Here is a 17,315-nt window from a genome sequence, read left to right on the forward strand (position 1 = left end):
CTCACACACCAAAGTTCATAGAGAAAATCAGTGATTTAAGCTCACGGGGCACAGGAGCTCCTGGTCTACCGCTGCCTCGTGTGGTGACTTTGTGTCACTGAGGTTAATCTGGACAAACTATTTTAAATGCCGAATTAACGAAATAAGACATGTGAGTTTAGTGATGGAGGCAGCAGTGAATCAACAACTCCCGTGTGCTGTGATGTTAAAATCACTGATTTTCTCTATGGGCTTTGGTGTGGGAGAGTGAGTGGTTTACAAACTTCAGTAAAAGACGCAAACGCAGAGTTTTTTTTCTTTAAATTCATCACATCATGTGTTCACGAGTTCACTGGTGTGAGCGTGAATCCTGGTTCTGCTCAGCGTTTTCTCGTCGGTTCATCAGAGCAGAATAAATTAGTCAACTTCAAAAGAGGAAAAATCATCAGCATGTCAATGATCAGCCAAACACACACACACTTTATCAATTCAGCCGTTGCTAGGCAACCGGATGAACGAGCATCAGCTGCTTTGTTTGCTCTGAAGACTTTCTGCCTTATTGAAGCGGCCAATCAGAGCCGGAGCGGCTCCTCCTTACAGGAAGTTGTTAACCTGAAGCTCAGTGCAGCGTGAGAACTGACACTCCGCCCCCTAATCTGTGACATCACACTTCTGCTTGGCGGAGGAACGGAGGAGCTGTAGCTTCAGTTTGTCTCCCTCTGCGGTTACAAACCATGTGTTGTTTTTGTCTTTGTGTATAAAATGTAAACAGAATAATCCACCATCACTTCCTGTCCACAGTGCGCCACCGTGAAAGACGAGAAAACATCATTGGACTTAATTTAAAGTGAATTTAACTTAAAAAAGTGGAGATTTTAAGTGAGGTTCAGCAGCCGGGATTAACCGTCTTCAGATTTTACGCATATTTATATAAATTTATAATATAAATATAATTTACGATAACATAAACACTTTTTTTTTTAAATGTTTTTCCCTCCCGATAGAAGCGTAATCCCGAAGCGGATTAAGTAAAATATCACTGTGCTGTGGCGACGTCTGTGATCCGAGGCTGGAGTTAGAAAAGCTTAAATCGTTAAAAATGTCTATGAGGTTCTGAACAGGGTTTTCTTTCGGCGGGGTTTGTTTTTGATTAAGACGGAGGTTGAGATTAAAGGGAGGTTTAATCCTTATCTGAGTAACCACGCACACACACACAGAAATGACACAGTCTGAGTATGAAGGCAGGCAGAAATGGACCTTTTTTATTTTTCTTAGGCGATAAACAACAGTGAAGTGTCCTGACCAGACCGGACTGAACCGCATCAAACCGGATCTAACTGGTTCAATAAACACAAGACTGAATCCAGCTAAAAAAATCAAAATAGATCACAACGCCACAAACCCACATCAAACCGCACTGAGTTCAGTTTCAATCAAACCAGACTTAAGGCCGACTCATGCACCGCCGCTTTAACGTATGTGGGCGTGTCCAAACACCGGGGGCGCGTTTGTACGCCGTACTGTCTGCGTTACATGCACGATTTGATCGGCACTGTAATCAGATTACTTAAACCAGGTTACCAGAGCGACAACTACACAGTAACGCCATCATATGGTCCAGGCGGGTGTGGTCAGGTGGGGCCTGGTCCAATAACCCCTCCTCCTCCTCCTCCCTACCTGTGGGGGTCGAGGGCAGGTAAACAATGAAGCTGATTGGTCCACAAACAGTAAAACCCCTCCCACCCGACGTAACTCCCAAGCATCCCATTGGTTGCCTACATGTTTCGCAAAAAAAAGAAACAAAAACAAAACAGAGCGAGCCCCTCCTCCTCCCATTGTCACAGCCTCAGGCAGAAAAGGCTGTCGCCCCCTATTGGTCAGTTCTGATAACACGCCAGCTGTCAGTCACTCAGCAGTGGCCAATCAGGTTACAGCACCTGTGGAACTTTCTGGAATTACGAAAAGGAAAAAAAAAAAAAAGAAGAGACAGGGACATCGACCAATCAGATGACTGCGCTAGAAAAACAAACAGGAAGTAGGAGGAGCTTCCGAGCCTCACGTGGAATTTATTTTTCAGGAATTTATTTATTTTTTCTTCTTTTTGTTTGTTTGTTCTTTGTTTCCGTGGTTTTTTTGTCGTACTTCAGTCTCCTCCCTCTTTTTATCCGAAGTCAGTGCATCATGAAACCATTAATTGTGTGTGTTGTGTGTGTGTATGTGTGTGTGTGTGTTTGAGTCCTGTTGTCATGGAAACATGCTGCAGGGTTAGCGCTCCAGCAGCAGACGGGGTGGGGTTGGGGGGGGTGGTGGTGGTGTGTTGCATTGTGGGAACTGTAGTCCGTGTGTTTAGCTGGTGTCCATGGACTCCATGTTGGCGGAGCTGGAGTCCCTCTGGATGGAGTCAAAGATGGCCGCCAGCTCCTGATTGGACGAGATCTGGGACTGAAACTCGGACATGAGTGGCGACTTCTCGGCCTCGGGGATCGTGAGCAGCGCGACGACCGCTCGCATCGCCGAGCGCTTCAGCTCGTCCTGCTTCTCAAACTCCTGCTTCACCGAGTTAGCCTTCACCTGAGGGTGAGAGGGTGAGACGTGAGAGGGTGAGACTGAGGAGGTAACCTCCTGCTTCACCGAGTTAGCCTTCACCTGAGGGTGAGACTGAGGAGGTGAGAGGGTGAGGCTGAGGAGGTAAACTCCTGCTTCACCGAGTTAACCTTCACCTGAGGGTGAGACGTGAGAGGGTGAGACTGCGGAGGTGATAGGATGAGTCAGGAGGTGAGAGGGTGAGACAGGAGATGACAGACTGGGTGTTGAGTGGATGGCAGTGATGCAACATCATGGCTGCACACGGCTGTTAAAGCCATAATAGAAGAAGTCACATGACTCAGTTTGTTTACACCATCATCAATGACACAGGGCCAGTTTCAGGAGGTCAGAGGTCAACTTTAAATCCAACCTCCTTCACTGAACCTGACAGACTGATTGTGTCAGACCTTTTCACTGCCCCCTGGTGTTTGGAGCGAGTATGAGACGTGTGTGTGTGTGTGTACCTTGGTGGTGCAGGTGGCTCTCAGAGGCTCCACCAGTCTGTCCAGTCTCTGCAGGACGGCACTGGGACACAGAGACGACAGTCTGGCTAACATGAGGAAGGTGAGCATCTGAAAAACACACAGCAGCAGCAGCAGCTTCACAACACACACTGACACAAAGTTAAACAAGCACCAGTACTGCAGTACTGACCGTGTCCATCGTTATAGAGCAGCAATAGTACTGCAGTACCTTGTCATTAGTACATTAACAGTAGTAGTAGTAGTAGTAGTAGTAGTACCTTGATGTCGTAGTGGTCCTTGAGTCCGTCTTCGACGTGGTTGAGGAAGGTGAAGATGTCGATGCGGTCCAGACAGCTGTCCAGCAGAGTGTACATGCACTCAAACGCTGCTTTCCTCAGGTCCAGACCGTCGTCCACTGTGTGTTTAAACGGACCCATCTCCACCTGCACACACACACACACACACACACAGAGGTCAAACACCTGAGTGGCCCCGCCCCCGTCCCCACCCCGTGACCGCACGTTTCTCCTCTCACCTCTCGGATGAGCTCTTTGCGAACTTTGGTCTCGTTGTAGAGCTGCGGTAGAACCGAGTCCAGCAGCTCCCGGATCAGACTGGGTTTGTTGTGAGCCGCCGAGTTAAACGTTACCAAGGCGACGCGGCGCACGTTCAGGTCCGGGTCCTCTAGCGTCTTCAGGAAGTCACCTGATCAATGAATAACGATCAATACATGATCAATGAAGCGTGAGAGTGTGTGTGTGTGTGTGTTACCTATACAGTTCTTGAGTAGAGGGTCAATGGGCTGCGGTTGGTCAGAGATGGTGAACTTGACCGCCGTTACCACGGAGCTTCTGGCATACGACGACCCTGCAATCAATCAATCATCAATAATTCACATCGACAATCAGGTGACTGATACATGAGTTTGAATAATTGACCTGCTCATCAATCAAGACTTGTTTTAGAGACCGATTGGAGAAAGGGAGAAAAAAAGGAGGCGGGGCTTGAAATCATCTTTATTTCTATTGGTTGAGATTGTGAGAAAAGCGATCAATTACAAATCCAATCACAAACAATAGCGTGACGATTTTTTTTGCTTTATTGATTGTGTGTTTATACACGGACAGAAGTTATTGATTACCTCGTGACCTCATTGGCTCTTTACGGATTAATGGAAACTGATCAATCAATTGTATTGATTTGATCAGATCAGATGATTGTCAAGAATTCTTTGAGAACATTTTACGACTTATTGATCAAGGTATCCTTTGAGTGTGTGTGTGGCAGTATTGATTGATTATTGATTACCTGACAGCAGGTATCCTTTGAGTCGCGGCAGCAGCGTTTCAGGGTCGATCAGCGTCAGTTTTCCGAGACATTCTGCGACAACGTTCCTGGTCCCTTCCTCCTGACACTCGCTGTGTTTGAGCAGCAGTGTCCAGACGGACTCCACGTACGGCTTCAGACCAGACACCGACGCTGAACCTGAACACACACACAGATTAAAACCAAACACACTCACACACATACACACAGATTAAGAGTGTAAGCTGCAGCTCTCACTGATGATTTCTTTGAGCGAGTGCAGCAGCAGATACTGTCTCTTAGAGGACGAGATCTCCTGCAGGACGAAGGGAAGATACTCCGGAAGATTCCCGACAGCGATGCTGCCCAATGCGTACGAGGCGGCCGACTTCACCTGACAGAGAGGGGGGGAGGGAGGGGGGAGAGAGAGAGAGAAATATGAAATTCTGACTAATAGCCCAAATTAAATGATTGTTATTGCAATAAATACACAAAAAAAATGCTTTAAACTCTTGAAAATGTCTCTAAAAACACACCGAAAACCTAAAATCTTACATTTTGGTGAGAAGAAATATGAACTCTCATTAACTTTTTAGAATCTTAAATAAGAACATTATAGATCCCGTGGTTTTCTACACTCACGATGATGGAAATTCACCACAATCAACTAAACAAAGCTCTGAGACTGAACTTAACGTGAGTGATAGGAAATGATCTGGTTCCTTCTGCGGACAATAAGACAAACCTCATTCGTGCCTCATTTACGGCCACATCTGTCAAAGCTGATGTCGTTTTAAATTGATCTGTGAGTCATTTCTTTTATGGATGTGGGTCCAGAACCACGGACACAAACCTCTTCACTGGAGGAGGAGAAGGCCTCCAGGATGACCGTCTTCAGCTCCGGTTGGCTGCTCAGGTCCACGTGGTGTCCCACCTCGCCCAGCGACAGCAGAGCGAGGAGCCTGATGGAGTCTGTGGAGCGGCTGTTCTTCACGTCCTGAACAAAACCAAACGACGACAACTTTAACGCTGCGGGAAAAAAAACGCGACATGGACGACCTCACGTTTGCGTCCGAGTGGGAGGAGCACGCTCACCTGGATGAACTGTCCCACCACAGCCGGGCCCTCGTTTGGACACGCTCGGGTCAGCGCGGCGACACATTTGGCGATAGAGCAGTACGCCTGCTTGTGGGGCAGCGCGGCGCTCTGGGAGTAAACGGGACCGGTCAGCATCCTCAGCAGGTCCATGTAGCCCAGGCCGGGAGTCTCTGTGGAGACCAGTGCCTGGACACAAACAAGCACAGTCAGCGTTTGACCCCGGGTGGCGGCAAATCACGTGACCCCTACCGGGTGAGGTCGGAGGTCGTACCTGGTAGAAGTCCAGCATGGCGGCGAGCGCGCCGCCCTGCAGCAGCGGGGACCGGACCAGCGCGATGAGCTGCTGGAGGATGTTGCCGCCGCTCAGCTGACCCAACGAGGACGGGTGAGTCACCGCCAGCGTGGACAGGAAGCTCAGCGCCATCTGCGACACGTGCATGTCGCTCTCCGAGATGAGCGGCGGCAGCTCGGCGAGGACGGCGTCCACCATGACGGGGGTCACCGCCGAGCTGAGGGAAAAAAAAACACAAAAACAAATTTGTTACCCACCAATTTTCACATGTAATTTAAAGACATTTGATATATGTATACACACACACATATATACACACACACACATACACACACACACACATACACACACATATATACACCCACCACACACATACACACACACATATATACACACACACACATACACACACATACACACACACACACACATACACATATACACACACACACACATACACACATATATACACACATATACACACACATACACACACACACACACATATACACACACACACATACACACACACACACACACATATACACATATACACACACACACACATATATACATAGCAATAGCAGCTACAAGAAAAATTAACTAAAAACTAACATTTTTAATAAAGTTAGTATCTGTATTCTCTATGTCGTTAAATACAGAATATCTTTGGAAAGCTTATGATACAAACTAAATTACGATAAAATCCCTTCAGTAGGCCCCACCCATTTTTTTTTTGCCTATTGCACAATAGTACTTTTGAGTTACTTTGGTCGTAAGTCGTGACAGGAAATCTTCGCGACGTAGCACGTTGGTTTGCGCGTTACCTGTAGTTTCGGAGCAGGATGTCGAGCGCCGCTAGCGTGCACAGCTTCAGCGCCCGCTGGTTTTTGCGCAGGAAGGAGGCGAGGATGGGAACGGCGTCGGGGAGAACCGGCCTCAGGTCGATCTTCAGCGGAGAGCCGGCGATGAGCGTCATAGCTGTAACGAGACACACACACACACAAACACAGTCAGCAGCACATACACTCCCCCCTGGGGGGCGTGTGGAGGCGGGGCTTACCTTTCACTGTCGTCAGCCTCGTGATCTCGTTCTTGAGTCGTTCCAAGAAGATCAGCAACGTTCCCGGAAGTTCGGCGGGCAAACGGTCGCCTGGGCAACAAAAAGACAACGCGAGATCAACGAGACGACAAAACGCACAATCAACGGTATGACATCATCGCCATGGCGATGTGGCGGTGGAGGCAGCGGTTACCTAGGTTACAGATGATCTGTCCCATACAGGAGATGGCTCGTTCTTTCACCTCCTGGTCGATGTCGGCGGCTTTCAGGCGTTTGATCGTGCAGGTGAAAAGGTCGTTGATGTAGGGGGAGGGGTCAAAGCTGTCCGAGCCCTCCGATTGGCTGTCCAGAGGTCGGATCACCTGGAGGAGACAAAAAGTGACGTCACACGTCAGTGGCGTGGAACGTCGGGGAGGAGTTTGGTTTTTTTTACAGATTCGCGACTCTGGACCTTGACGAGCTGCTGTGTGACGAGCAGCGCCTCGGAGGTGATCTTGTAAAAGGGGTCTCCCACGCACGCCACCACGGGCGGCACGAGGGCGGGGACGTGGGCGTGGAAGGCGTGAGCGGGATGTGTGACCATGATGACGTGGAGGCAGGCCAAGGCGTCGATCTTCAGGTTGGAGCTGCTCGATTTGTCGTTGAGAGAGAAAATGATTCCTGAAAAACAAGACTGTGTTTTTATGTTTTTTTTAAAGGGGAAGTTGTTTTTTGTGACTTTATGAGATATTAACCGACAGATTTTAGCCGCTTAACAAATAACGTGTCAGTTAAAGTCTACGATATCTTAAGAACATGATTATCTTAAGGAAACTGAAGTTTGTGAACTTACTCACTCTCCCACACCAAAGCCCATAGAGAAAATCAGTGATTTTAACATCACAGCACACAGGAGCTGTTGATCCACTGCTGCCTCCATCACTACGTTCTGACGTCTTATTCTGTCAATTCACTCTTTGAAATCCTTTGTTCAGATTCACCTCAGTGACACAAAGTGACCACACGAGGCAGCAGCAGACCAGCAGCTCCTGTGTCCCTGCGAGCTCAAATCACTGATTTTCTCTATGGGCTTTGGTGTGGGAGAGTGAGCGGTTAACAAACTTCAGTTTCCTGTTGGAAAAGTCTGTGTAACAGTGAGATGAAGACGTGAAACGTGTTCTTAAGACGTCGCAGACTTGATTTTATTACACAAGTCTTTAGTTCAGTGGTTAAAATCTGTTTTTTCTTGACGGTGGCAGAGACTTTACTTTGACAGTACTCAGTAGTAAATTACCAGGTATTAGTACTGGGATGTGCTGAGTCAGCGCTCCGGGCAGGACGTTCACCAGCTCCGTCAACATGTTGAAACAACACTGACGCGTTTTCACGCTTTTCTCCTTCAGCTGCTTGTGAAGAGCTTTCACTATCATGGGCACCTGCAGGCGAGGGCGAGAGACATCCACAACAATGAGTGTGAGCGAGAGAGAGAGAGAGAGATCATGTTCAAACTTGTCGTGGTCGTCTGTGTCTGGTGGCGCCGGATGCTGAGGGTTTTCCTGTCACCGTCACTACGGCATCCACACACTTCAGTGTTCAACAGCACCACCAGGTGCATGAGCACGGTACTGCAGCCAGTGTTCAGCTGCTGGTTCAGGGTCTGGTGTGGATTACCTGGCTCTGCAGCATGGTCAGCGGCGTCTCTCCCTGCTCCATGGCGTCGGGGTCGGTCAACCAGCTCTGAGCCGGTCTGGTCTGCTTGAGCAGCGACAGGTAGGCGTGGAAGACGTCGGCCTTCACGTTCTCCTCCCGCTCCTGAAGACACAGACACGCCGTGCGTTTCCATTAATGATGATGACGATGATGATGATGATGAGCGGATCAACACAAGACGAGTCTACGGATGAGTCGCGCTTCGTACCTTGAAGCGGCAGACGAGCGCGGGGGACACCGAGCGGTAGAACTCGGGCAGCATCTCGTGGCGCGTGGAGACAACGGCGTCCAGACACTTCGCCGCCGCCCGCCGCACTTTCCAGCTCATGTCGTCGTCGTCGCTGTACTCGTCGTCGCTTCCTGGACGGACAGAGGGACAGACGTCGTCACTGACCCTTTAAAACGACCCTCTATTTCTTTACGCAAACTAAAAAGTCCACTAACTCAAACCTTGCTGCTGCCACCTAGTGGTAATAGATTAGAGCTGCAACTATTAGTGTTTTTTCAGCTTCAAAAATGTGAATATTTTCTGTTTTTTGCTCCAAATAACAACAAAAAAAAACATAAAAATGGAATCATTTTGGTTTGTGGACAAAACAAAATCATTATTTTCTGACCAAACGAGAAAATAATCTGCCGTGTAGCAGGATCACCGCCCACTAATTTCAGTCACATTATTAATCTGTCAGTCTCAGTACCTTGGTAATCCTCGTCATTCTGCTCGGCGTCCATGGCGTTGTCGTCCTCGTCCTCGTCGTCAAAGTTGTAGTTGGGGTCGTAGGTCAGGTAGCGCAGGCAGATGGAGATGACCGTGGGGACGTGAGGGTAAACTTCTTTGGGGCACCTTTTCAGCGGCAACAGCAGGGATTAAATTAATTTAAACTAAAGGAAAGTTCTAATCTGATAAAAAGAAAAAACTCACTTTCAGGATATTTGATACAACTTTAATCTTTATTTGTTGCTACGGTGGATTTAGAAGTGGAAAGAACAGCATCGTGAAGGTGGGCTCAAAGATTACGGGGAGTTGAGCAGAGGGATTTGGGATTATCACGCAGTGGAAACACGTTTCATTTACTGATAGAATCCTCGCTGACGTTACACACACGGAAGACTGAAACCACCGCTCAGCGTGTTCCTCCTGACATCAGGCCGCTGACAACAGACAACACTTCTTGTTGTCTCTGATTTCTCGGCGTATCGTTGCGACGCACTCTTTTATTAGAGATTGAAACATTTCATCTGTTTCTGTGGCGTTTGTGGAGCGTGGACGTGACGCGGGCCAATCACTCGTCCATTAGGGATCAATACAATCGCCTGAATCTAAAACACTCAGAATAGACTGTAAGTGGAGGTCTGTGATGTCACAGCGTGCGTGCGTGCGTGCGTGTGCGTGTTACCTCCTGACGAAGGACTCAAAAGCCTGGATGCAGTATTCTCTGAGCTCGTCATCGTCGACGTTACAGAACTTCACCACCAGAGGGATGATCTTCTCCAGATACTCTCCTAAACACACACACACACACACAGAGATGAGGTTTGTAAACGATGCTAGAGGAGGAGGAAGCCGACGCCTCTAACGCCGCCGCTGTGACTCACCGATCCGGTGTCCCGCCTGTCTGCTGATGGCGGCCGTGCACTGGATGTAGGTCCTGGTGGTGGACATGTTGTCGTTCCTGCCCAGCTCCGTCAGCAGGTGTTCAATCAGGTCGATGAAGACCAGGTTCCCGCAGGACATGACCAGGTGGCCCAGAGCCATGATGGTCCTCTGAAACGTTCCGGCACCATAAACAAAGGGAAATGACTTAGCACCTAGCCGTCAGTTAAAGGGATAGTTCTGATTTTAGCACTGACTGGACCCGGCAGGAAAAAAAACGTGTAACATTTGACACATCACTGTGAAGTGGGCGAGTCCTACCTTTCTGACGGCCAGTCTGGGGGATGTGAGCTGCGGCAGCAGACAGCTGAGGATGGAGGGGTGGAAATTCACCAACAGCCCCCCCTGTCTGCAGAGCATGTCGGCCATGATGTCCAGCGCCTCCAGCTGGACAGAGACGTCTTCCTGTTTGGCGATGGCGCTCGTCAGACGCCCAGTTATCTTCTTGCAAACACTGGCAGCAAGAGCAGAGCCTGGAGCACAGACAGTGACAGTTCTACTGTTAATCTCTAGGGGTCAGCAGCACCCATGTGAGGCGACAGGTGGAGGCGTTCATTTTCGCTCTCACCACTGGAGGCGGGCGGTAACTCTCCGATCACCGTTTTGAGTCCGATGGACGAAATGTCTCTGAGTTGTTCTTTGTCCGACAGCATGTTGGTGCACAGAGTGTCCACTATCGTCTCCACCTGGTACTCCTTCACCTTACTGACCAGGGGCCCCAGGCTGACGAAACAAACGCACCCTCAGTTACAGGTAAACCCAGATATTAAATAACAAACAAAATTAAACCTAAGAACAAAACCAAATGTGAGTTTTAACCATTTGACAGCCAGATTCTGGACTTCTCCGTTCTTGTCTTCCAGCAGTTTGAGAATCATCCTCACCACCTGTCAATCAACCCAACAACCAATCAATAAATCAATACTTTGATTTGCTCCAAACAAAAACATCAGAAACCTGCACAGATGTCAAGATGTATAGAAAAGTACAAACTCCTACAAAGAGTATGAAGCTGTATAAACTTAGTCTAAACTGTGTAAACCAGTTTAACAACAGTGTAAACAAGATGGACTTCTATAAACCAGTTTAAAACAATTATAATAATTTAAACCAGAATTTACAGAGTAAACTAGTATAAACAGTATAAACCAGTGTGACTGACCTTCCTCTCACTGTCGTCGTCCAGTTTGATAGAATCCTTCTGTAACTCTGTCATCAGGTCGTTTGTGGCCATGAATCTGGAGAAAAAACAAAAACACGCTGAAGTCATTAAACACATAAACAACAGTAATAGCATCAAATAAATGTCTATATAATCGTATGAATGTCTACAAATACATGAACTGTTGAGAGTAAAAATAGTGAAAGTTTCAGCCGCTTTAATACACACTCACATTTACTGACACCGTGTCTAATCCCACATTTATCAGGAGGCAGCGGCGGCAGCAGCAGCAGCAGATTAAAAGTGCTCAGCTCTGCGCTGTGAAGTGAGCAGCGTCTGAACAGAAAGAAGCGTAATTATCTCTGCTGATGCAGCAGCAGCAGCAGCAGCAGCCGCCGCTCCGTATTGAAGCTGAGAAGATTCCTTTAACTGCGGCGTGTTCAAGGTCAGCAGCACTTTCCCCTAAAACCCTCGACACGGACGCGTTCTGACAACTTCCACGTACTCCTGCAGCGAGCGCGATGAGACCATGATCTGCTGCTGCCGCGAGAAATTAAACGATGCTGCTTTTGCTGTGAAATTCGTCTGTTCAATGGGCGTTTTATTGTTATGGCGTAATTAACGCCAGCCTCTAGTTTAACAACGACACGGTCATTTTCTACAACAACACAAGCACACAACAAAATCATTCATCCTTCACATACGATACGAGATATACGTGGTCCACGATACCAATAATACCACGATTCTGAGATATATCGCAGGACAATCGTCGCAATAGCTGTTCGCGTGACGAAAACAAATCGCTAACGTGAAACTGTATTTATTCACAACACAAAGAAAGGTCAAAGGTCATAGAGTCTACATATTGAACGTGGATGAAGCATCACTCAACGTAGTTCTCTCCACCATTATCCCTCTTCTTCAGCCTGGTAACTTCCACCCACGTTTTACCTCATTAATTTGAGCAGCGCCTCCGTGAGGAGACGTGAAGTAGCAACGTACTGAGCGAGGACAGACGACGATGCGTCACCAGATCCATATTTTGACCCAACAAAACAACAATCAACAATATTATCAACATCTCGTTGTTTTAAAAGATATGCAAACTTTATGGAAAATTTAAATTTGACAAAACGCACACTGAAACTCCGCTAGGGCTGCGAATAACAATTCTTTTCATCACTGAGTACTCATTTGGTCCGTCACATGTCAGAAAATGTTGGAAAAAACACTGATCGGGTGTTTGTCAAACCTGGAAATGATGACGTTGCCAAATGTCTTGTTTCGTCCAAAAAATGTCTAAGTAATAGAATAATAATCCATTTGTGGCAGCCCCAGTCCAATCCAATCCAAATTTATTCATACAGCACATTTAAAAAACAACCGAGTTGACTAAAGTGCTGTACGTCGCATAAATACATGAAACAGACAGGACATGAAACAATGTAAGCTAAAAGTAGTATCGTAAAATCGGTTCACACTTGACTTTTGGGGAAAAGTGACAGCCCCTAAAATGCATTAACTTGCTGAAATGTGATTGGCTGATTTGATATTTGCACTGACGAGCAGATGAACAGGCGTACCTAATAAAGTGGCTGTTGGTACATTCTCCCATGTAAACAGTGGTTATAATTGGAAAGGTTAATGCGGTGTCTAGTTCCAAGCACATTTGTGACAATACATCACAATATCACTGCCAGCATTAGCTGTGCGTTAAGCATGAGTCGGCAGTTTCACTTACTTACTTTTTAAGGGGATAAAAAGCTGTGTTTCCCAACCAGGTTGATAGTAGACCTACACATAGACCTCATGATGGGTACAACTAACATTTTTGACACCTGAAGTGTCATTTTCAGGAAAACAAACATAACATTTGACCCGTTGAAGACACAATTCTACCATAACTTTGTTTTGTCGTCACCAAATAATTGCATCACCTTTTGACTCCGATACTGCACTTGGTTGTATGGGAATTTAGATTATATTACAATAAATTGTGCGGTATATATGACACACATACAACACACAATCCTGGCGATTTATTTTGAAATGCCCCACAAGGGACGGCCGCATCGAGGAGCTCACAATTTTTAATGATCATATTTATAATTCTTGTTTGTCACTTTAAAACTTTCACAAGCAATTTGGTTTAAGTGACATTACAAAACTTACAAAACTTTTTATACCACCTGAGAAAATATTGAGCTCTTGAAGTAACATTATCATTATTAACATTAAAATGCAGTGGTGTAAAAAAAGATTAAGAAATTAGATAAAGATGGAGCGAGAGACAAGGTGACTATTTAATTCAATTAAATTCAGTTTCATTTGTATATGTCGCCAAATCACAACATACATCATCTCAAGGCTCTGTACATGGACAACATGACAGAACCAGACTCAAACATGTGCAGCATCTGCCTCAACAGGTTGGGATGAAAGGAAAAATGGGTTGACAGAAATTATTTATTATTGTTATTATTAGTAGAACACTTTTTCTGATTTCCAAGTACCACCAGAGGAAGCTGTACCATAGCCACAGGTATAAGTAACAATTAGCTCTTCTTCACTTTTCTCTAAATCAGTAACTTTTCTGCAGATTAATTGAGAGTAGACTGATTACTTGGTTAGTCGAATAATTAGGCAATTTTTTTAATAAACATTGAAATGAAATTAAAACAATACGTTTTGCAATAACAACTTTGACAAATATTCTATATTTTAAGTGTGTTTATTAACTTGTCAGTCTTATTTTACCAGGCTTCATCTCAGTTTAGTTTGTTTACAGTCGAATTGTAACGTGAATTCAGTTTTAATGTGTTCATACACTCATAAAAACACACACCTACGAGCAGAAACACAACAGAAGCAACTCTATCATTATTGCAGCTAGCTGTCATGCTAACTTCCCACGTAAACGACTATAGCCGGCGGTCAATCGAGTGTTAGCTGACATCATGCTAGCTTGCGGCATGACAGAAGTTGCAGCTAACCCAGCTAACGCGGCGAGCTAACGGAAAACCGGCGGCGTTAACCCACGGCAGACCTGCGGGTTTAACGTCACTAGCAGCTGGTAGTTAACACCCTGGACCAAACTAACCAGCGCGCTGAGCACTAACTAGCTGTTTAGTGGTGTGACGATGATCAGACAGGTGGCAGGCTAGCTGTTAGCATGAGGCCTCGCTCTCGCTCTCTCTCTCTCTGTTGCTAAAGCGGCGTTAGAAGAGCCGGGGCTCCGCTCGCGTGAGGTCGGTTCACGGTTTGCTGTTTTCATTTTAAATCTTACCTGAAGTCCTTGTCGCTGGAGGTCATTTTCTCCAGCAGGTTGGAGATGTGGTACGAGCCGGTCGCCATGTCGGTGTCAGCCGTTAGCCTCCCGCTAGCAGAGTGAGCTCGGTGAGTTGTGTTCCGGCTGCGGGGTGTTGCGCGTGTGTGCGGCCGCTTCAGCCCTCCTGCTGTTCGGCGCGTCAGAACTGAAGTGTCCGCTCCTGCTCCTGGTTCCCGGTCCGGTTCTGGTCCTGGTTCTGGTGCAGCTGTCGCCTTCTCTGCTGTTACAGCGACTGTCGCATCCCGGGGTTCGCGGAGTTTCGGTGTGTTTGAATGGACCTCCCGTTCTCTCTGCAGAGGGGCGGGGTTAGCAGGAGTGGAAGCTGAGGGGTCAGGGGTCACAGATTTTTTTGTATTTTTTTTTGCCGTTTGTTTTATTATTATTTTATTAGGCTCTTTATTTTAATCTCCGGGTTTCTTGTTATTGTTCATCTTCTGACAGAATTGTGCTGTGAAACTTGTCCTGCAGTTTTAAAAAAAAAGATCTTTTTAGATGTTTAGTAACCATGGTGAAGGAACTTGCAGAAAGCAAATGAAAGGAGAGCAAAGATCAAAGGAATCTCTTATTGTACCAAATAAAAATTTGAGATTTAGTTCTCGACCACTTGTGTCTCATGGCTGCTTTGATCTGTGATCTCCAGCACCATCATTTACACTTCATCTTTGTTGGGTTGACTGCACCTGGAAGAGACCATCAACAATCTCCTAGTCCATGTGGGTTGAAGCCAGGAAACTGAGGTGGACCAGGTGAAGCAGGAGCAGGAAGTTGAAGAGGACACCATCCTCACCCAGCAGGACAAAACTGATGGGAAGGGCCATCAGCTGAGCTCGAGCCTCCAAAACCTTCTCCGTCTTCTGCCTCTTTTCTCAGAACCTCCATCCCAAAGGCGAGTGGCGAAAGCAGCAGTCAGAGGGAAAAAAAACAAGGAATGAAAGTGGAGAAAACGGTGGAAGCTCCTGATCAGGAGGATGTCGAGATGGACGGGAAGCATCTGTCGCTGCGCGTCGGTCGCATCATCTCAGCAGAGAAGCATCCAGACGCCCGCAGTCTGGTCGTGGTGCAGGTGGACGTCGGAGAAGCTTCACCCACGACCGTGGTCAGCGGGCTGCTCAAGCTTTTCCCTCTGGACCAGGTGCTGAACCGCATGGTCATCCTGCTCTGCAACCTGAGACCGGCCAAGGTGCGGGGAGTCCTGTCCCAGGCCATGGTCATGTGCGCCACCTCCCCAGACAAGGTGGAGATCCTGGATCCTCCGGGTGGTGCGGAACCCGGGGACAGAGTGACTTTCCTGGGCTTCCTCGCCGAGCCGGAGAAGGAGCTCTTTGACAAAAAGAAAGAGCAGGTTCTGTGTGATCTGTGCACGGACGGCCACTGCGTCGCCACTTACAGGGGAGCGGCGTTCATCGTCGCGGGGAAGGGAGTGTGCCGAGCGCAGACCCTGAGCCACTGCGCGGTCAAATAACTTTTTCCACTGAACTCAAACCGTTCATGTCGTAGATCAATAAAAAAAAAAGATTCTGTTGAATTGAATGGTTCTGATCCGTCACAATGTCTGGGGTTTTCTTTTGTCGTATCATAACATTAGTGTTAGCATGAGTGGCAGCCATCTTGGAATCAATCCTACGTGAGGTCGCTCCGACTTTCCGAGAAGTACGGACGTTCCACTGCGAGATTTCGGACTTCCGACTACGATACAAGTTGGAAAGTTTCACACCAACTGATCGCGATGACGGAGGAGAAACTGCGTTAATTCACTGAATTTGAGTCTGAATTTATATATATGTATATATATATATATATATATATGAAACCTCGGTGAGATCTCAAACCCGCCAAAATTTCATGCGGCATTTTGCGTTGTTTTGTTTTTTAAAATTGTGAATAATATACCGCTATGTATCAAAACGATCGCCTTTATTTTGAAATGATGTCAAACATTGACACAAATGTTGTCACAAATGTGATGAAGTTACCGGACGGCACAAAGACACAAAATGGCGCCCAGCATGCTGTTTGGTCAGGTCAATACTTAGCGTGCTTCTCTCCACGCTGTGAGTTTATTCCAGCGCTTACTCGTTTACTCAGGCGTCGCCACACGTGTGGTGAAACGACATTTGTTTTTATTTAAATATGTCATTACTTCCACACCATATATGCATATATATATATATATATATATATATATATACACATATACACAGGTGAGTATATAGAGTACATACAGGGTTTGTTTTCTAAAGGTTTGTGAATCAACATCAGTGACGACGGCGGACGCGATCATTGTCTCCTTCACCTGCAGCAGGTGTTTTCATTCAAAACCCTCAGAGACACACTTCCTGTTTACTGAGCATTTGAACATTTGAACGTCACACACACACACACACACACACACACACACACACACACACACACACACAGGTATTCTTCCGAGGACTCTGCACTGACTTCTAAAAGCCTCATCACTAACCATCACCAGTTATTCACTAACCTTGCCTTATCTTAACCTTAACCAGTATTCTAATCTCAAATCTAAGTCCTAAATTTCCTGAAAAGCCCTTAAAAGTTAGGTGGACCGGACAAAATGTCCTCACTTTTCCCCAAAATTGTCCTCACCCCCTATGTTTTTTTTTGTCCTCACAAAGGTAAGACACACACACACACACACACACACTGAGTCACAGATAAGTTGAGT

General features: G+C 46.7%; 2 protein-coding genes across 2 annotated transcripts; one reads left to right on the top strand and one right to left on the bottom strand.

Moving 5' to 3' along the window:
• Positions 1–1,209: 1,209 nt before the first annotated feature.
• On the bottom strand, positions 1,210–14,937 carry cand1 (cullin-associated and neddylation-dissociated 1). Its single transcript, XM_044016261.1, has 25 exons — positions 14,582–14,937; positions 11,293–11,368; positions 10,950–11,017; positions 10,699–10,853; positions 10,392–10,603; positions 10,073–10,241; positions 9,874–9,979; positions 9,175–9,320; positions 8,685–8,836; positions 8,438–8,578; positions 8,061–8,202; positions 7,239–7,447; positions 6,981–7,149; positions 6,788–6,877; positions 6,552–6,705; positions 5,704–5,941; positions 5,430–5,618; positions 5,188–5,331; positions 4,593–4,728; positions 4,338–4,514; positions 3,801–3,896; positions 3,565–3,734; positions 3,308–3,472; positions 3,030–3,137; positions 1,210–2,550 (listed from the first exon to the last, which is right to left on the bottom strand). Exons 1-25 carry the CDS (start codon positions 14,647–14,649, stop codon positions 2,326–2,328), a joined length of 3,705 nt encoding a protein of 1,234 aa, XP_043872196.1. The 5' UTR covers positions 14,650–14,937; the 3' UTR covers positions 1,210–2,325.
• A 35-nt stretch (positions 14,938–14,972) lies between these two features.
• On the top strand, positions 14,973–16,085 carry LOC122761034 (aminoacyl tRNA synthase complex-interacting multifunctional protein 1-like). Its single transcript, XM_044016262.1, has one exon. The coding sequence runs from the start codon at positions 15,552–15,554 to the stop codon at positions 16,083–16,085; it is 534 nt and encodes a 177-aa protein (XP_043872197.1). The 5' UTR covers positions 14,973–15,551.
• The last annotated feature ends 1,230 nt before the right edge of the window (positions 16,086–17,315 follow it).

The sequence above is a fragment of the Solea senegalensis genome, unplaced genomic scaffold (genome assembly GCF_019176455.1).
Source record: "Solea senegalensis isolate Sse05_10M unplaced genomic scaffold, IFAPA_SoseM_1 scf7180000014308, whole genome shotgun sequence".
Lineage (NCBI taxonomy): Eukaryota > Metazoa > Chordata > Actinopteri > Pleuronectiformes > Soleidae > Solea > Solea senegalensis.

What these genes read in the sequence shown, in the direction of transcription:
- cand1 (XM_044016261.1), bottom strand. Translation starts at nt 14,649, where the DNA reads ATGGCGACCGGCTCGTACCACATCTCCAACCTGCTGGAGAAAATGACC. An exon ending in TGACCATGCTGCAGAGCCAG is followed by an intron (nt 8,203 to 8,437) that starts GTAATCCACACC and finishes CCTCGCCTGCAG; the next exon opens with GTGCCCATGATAGTGAAAGC. An exon ending in TGGTGGGACAGTTCATCCAG is followed by an intron (nt 5,332 to 5,429) that starts GTGAGCGTGCTC and finishes GGTTTTGTTCAG; the next exon opens with GACGTGAAGAACAGCCGCTC.
- LOC122761034 (XM_044016262.1), top strand. Translation starts at nt 15,552, where the DNA reads ATGAAAGTGGAGAAAACGGTGGAAGCTCCTGATCAGGAGGATGTCGAG.